We start from the raw sequence: 3,771 nt of genomic DNA, 5'->3' as shown, positions 1-3,771 counted from the left end.
ATATATGGATTTACGTGGCATAAAGAAGCTGGTAAAGCAGGAATTAGAACAAAGAGTCCAGAATTTGAAAAGGAGAAAGAAAACCACTTAAATTTTAGAACCAAGGAAGAGAAAGGAAGCTAACTTGATTTCTGTGTTCTGCAATAAGCAAACCTTCTGCATAAATAGTGTTCTTTTTGGCCTGCAATAAATCAATTTATCTATTCATAGTCTTCCCTTAACTAGTTCATGTGAGACTGAATTTGTGGAATGAAAGGGTTACTCTCATGCCTCTGTGAAGTCTGACAAATGGGTTTAGTTAACATATATTCTAAATAGGTTTTCGGTCTAAAAATATTCTGACAGTCATTTCTATAACTTTGCATATCACCATAGAACAGTATTTCTCAACCTCAGCAACTTTAAGACATGTGGACTTCAGTTCCCAGAATTGAATGCTGGCTGGAGAGATCTGGGAGTTGAAGTCCATATATTTTAAAACTGCTGAGGTTGAGAAACACTGTTCTAGAATTGCACAAAGGGGCTAACCCTTACAGAATATTTATCATGAGCAACATAGTATGAAATTCCTCTCTCCCTTCCTTGCTGTAATTATAAATAGGAGAAAGATTATTTGGTTGTTGTTTTTCCTGTTTCTGTTCTTGCAGCATTCTGTCATCTTAGAATAATCTTTTGGAAGGCTCCTAAAAAGAAGACCAAAATGACCAAAACTGAAGAACTGCCAGATAGCCATACTTCTGAAGAGTTTTATGATAAATATGAACCTAAGGAAATTTTAGGAAGGTAAATACTTGAAAGTTGGTGCTATCATAATAGGTAATTTGCTATGCGTCCCTCAAAACAAAAAATGCATTTATTCCTTTAACCAACATTTTAGGAAGCAATGTCAGTTTCAATACAATCAATTCAGAATATAGCAAATTAATCTGGATATATTTCAAATAATTTAGTTACAAGAATAGATAACTGAAAATAATTAAATTTGAAACTGCAGTTCCCTGAAAATGGACTGTAGGTATAGTCAAAGCATTTGTAAATATTGGAGAAAATTACTGTATTTTAAACTTTTCATAAACATGGCAGCGGATGTAGCTGGATATAGTTTTTCCTATACTCCTATTCTAGAGTATGATGGCTACCATTGAACAGAAAATCTGAAAATAGTTTGCCTACAATAGTTTGGTACCTTCCAGATGTGGCAGATAATAATTCCTATAATCTAGATGTTATTTGCTTTTGAGCAGCCTATACCTTACACATGAAGTTGGCAGTCTCCCTGACTGTTCCCTGATACTGGACTCAAAGGTAAACTGCCACTGAACAAGGAGGTTCTACCCATCGCTCAAGGCCTAATGCTGTTGGTATTTTTTCATCCTTTGCTCCACTTTTAAATCAATCTAATATAATGACCATTGCATTTTGTGCCTGTAAATTTCATTAAGTTTTTTTGTGCTGTTGCAAATCTTCTGCCAACCTATGCACCCACATTTTAGTATTTCTGAGAAAAGAAGATCCATTTTTCTTCCCTTCTGCACTCAGATGATGTATAAATAAGGTAAAATACATTTAACTGATTTCATCTCAGCTGCAGATTTCAATATCTGTTTAACAAACTCTTTTACTAAATTTCCTGAGATAATTTTTTGGGTTGAGAGACTTTCTTAAAGAATAGGAAATGGGCAGTTCTTCCATGTAGCCTCCTCATTTGTAATTTTACACACACACACACACGTTCAGAGAGAGAGAGACAGAGACAGAGAAACAGAGATGAAAAGCTATTTTTACGTTTAATATACACAATATGAACTACCATACAGCCACACAATCAGCAAGGGATGGTCTGTTTTCCATTTCATGGGCTCTGTGCAATAATTTAATTTTTATCCTCTTTTATTCTGCAGTCCTGCCTCTGTTTAGAAGCATTTCATAGCCTGAATATTGCCTATTCAGAAAAAATAAATCAGAAGTCTGGTGGCCTCTTTTCAGGCTAACAGATTTTATTTAAATTTATTTAAATAAATTTAAGTGATTCATATCATGAATGTGCCATGATTACAGGACTCTTTTGGTGTTGACTGAAAAAAATAAAGCCAATTCAGAAAAAAAGTTATTTTAATCTAAATGGTAATTTAGGTTTAGGAAATGATAGGCTAGTTGTTTGGAGAACTTTATAGAAAGGAATAAATTACTAGTTCTCCAAGGGAATAATGAAATGTTACACTTCACAGTCCACGAATAAGTTCCAAAGGAACATCCCTTTACATAAGAACTCTTTTCTAGTATAAAATATTCCTTCCATCAATAGAATATAGTTGAAGATCACACTATTTTGAACAATTTTGGCTTCAACAAAATGATTGGCTTCAACTCTCAACAATGCCCATATCCTCAATTATTATCTCTAAATGTGCTGTTAATCTAGACTCCAGCTGTGTGGACATAAAAATGGCGCACTGTAATACTATAACATAAAAAATGGTGGCATGGAGTGGAATAACTTAATTTCACCCTACAGCTTTCACATTTCCGTTAAGATCTTTTGCTATTCTATGAAGAAAATACCTACAAGCATTTGTGATATGGCAGCATTTCCAATAACTGCCAATTTTTAATAAATCCATTTAGCCTTGCTATTCCTCTTCTCACGTTGAACATGAGGGAATAACAAAGGAGTAACACAGCCTTTTAGAGACCTGTGTTTGTGTGTGGGTTTGATTCTTTCCCTCTCTCTAATTCTCCCTCTTTCTTCCTAAGATTTCTTTTATGCGTACTGTCTTTTCAGAGGAGTAAGCAGTGTTGTCCGCAGATGCATTCATAAAGTCACTCGACAAGAATACGCTGTTAAAATTATAGACATCACAGCTGGAAATCTCTCTCCACAAGAAGTTCAGGAGCTGAGAGAAGCCACTCTAAAAGAAATCGATATCCTCCAGAAAGTGTCTGGACATCCTAACATTAGTAAGTTAGATTTTGCTTCCAGATCATCCTAATTATACCATATCAATAAACCAGTGAAGACAAACACAATGGAATTACTATTGGCTGGGTTTGCATGGCATGCATAACCACCTCCTTCTTGCAAACGGTGATTATGTGCTATGTAGAATATAGAACATATGTTCCATTGGCTGGAAGGAACCTTTGAGATCTTCTATTCCAGGGGTAGACAACCTTGGCTCTTTTATGACTCGTGGACTTCAACTCCCAGAATTCCTGAGCCAGCCATGCTGAGGGGAAGGAAGAGGTTTCCAAGCTGAGCCATGCTGGCTCAGGAATTCTGGGAGTTGAAGTCCACGAGTCATAAAAGAGCCAAGGTGGCCTAGCCCTGTTCTAGTCCAACCCCTGCTCAAGCAGGAGACTGTCAGAATTGCCACTTCTCTATCAGTCTGCCATGAACCCTGGGGAGAGGCTGGAAGGGAGAGCGAAGGCATGGAGGGAAAGTGAAACTGAACTGTGAGAACAGCTCTCTGTGAGAACCAATGACGTTTCCAAGGTCGTTTTCCTGGGAGCAGAATGCCAACACGTAGAGTGACTGTTTCCAAAACATCTCTTTTAAAATTGATTGGACAATGAGAGACAAACAATAGGAAAGGACTTATTTCATTCCGGACAAATGGCTCTCCAATCTCTTCTTGAAAACCTCCAGTGATGAAACACCTACAGCTTCTGGAAACAAGACATTTCACTGATCAATTGTTCTGTCAGGGAATTTCTCCTTAGTTTTTTGTTAGTCTGCCCTTGATAAGTTTCCATCCATTACTTCTTGTCCTG

General features: G+C 36.8%; 1 protein-coding gene across 1 annotated transcript in view; it reads left to right on the top strand.

Moving 5' to 3' along the window:
• The window catches only part of PHKG1 (phosphorylase kinase catalytic subunit gamma 1), a 19,894-nt gene that overhangs the window by 2,968 nt on the left and 13,155 nt on the right, over positions 1–3,771 (top strand). Inside the window, exons 2-3 of the mRNA XM_015815517.1 lie at positions 648–783; positions 2,783–2,958. Of these exons, the coding sequence (XP_015671003.1) occupies positions 701–783; positions 2,783–2,958 (259 nt within the window). The 5' untranslated portion in view covers positions 648–700. The remainder of the gene's footprint in view (positions 1–647; positions 784–2,782; positions 2,959–3,771) is intronic.

This window comes from Protobothrops mucrosquamatus, unplaced genomic scaffold (assembly GCF_001527695.2).
Source record: "Protobothrops mucrosquamatus isolate PMUCROS unplaced genomic scaffold, P.Mucros_1.0 scaffold_102, whole genome shotgun sequence".
Classification (NCBI taxonomy): Eukaryota; Metazoa; Chordata; class Lepidosauria; order Squamata; family Viperidae; genus Protobothrops; species Protobothrops mucrosquamatus.
Note: the sequence above shows the minus strand (reverse complement) of the source record. Positions and strands in the feature narration are given on the sequence as shown.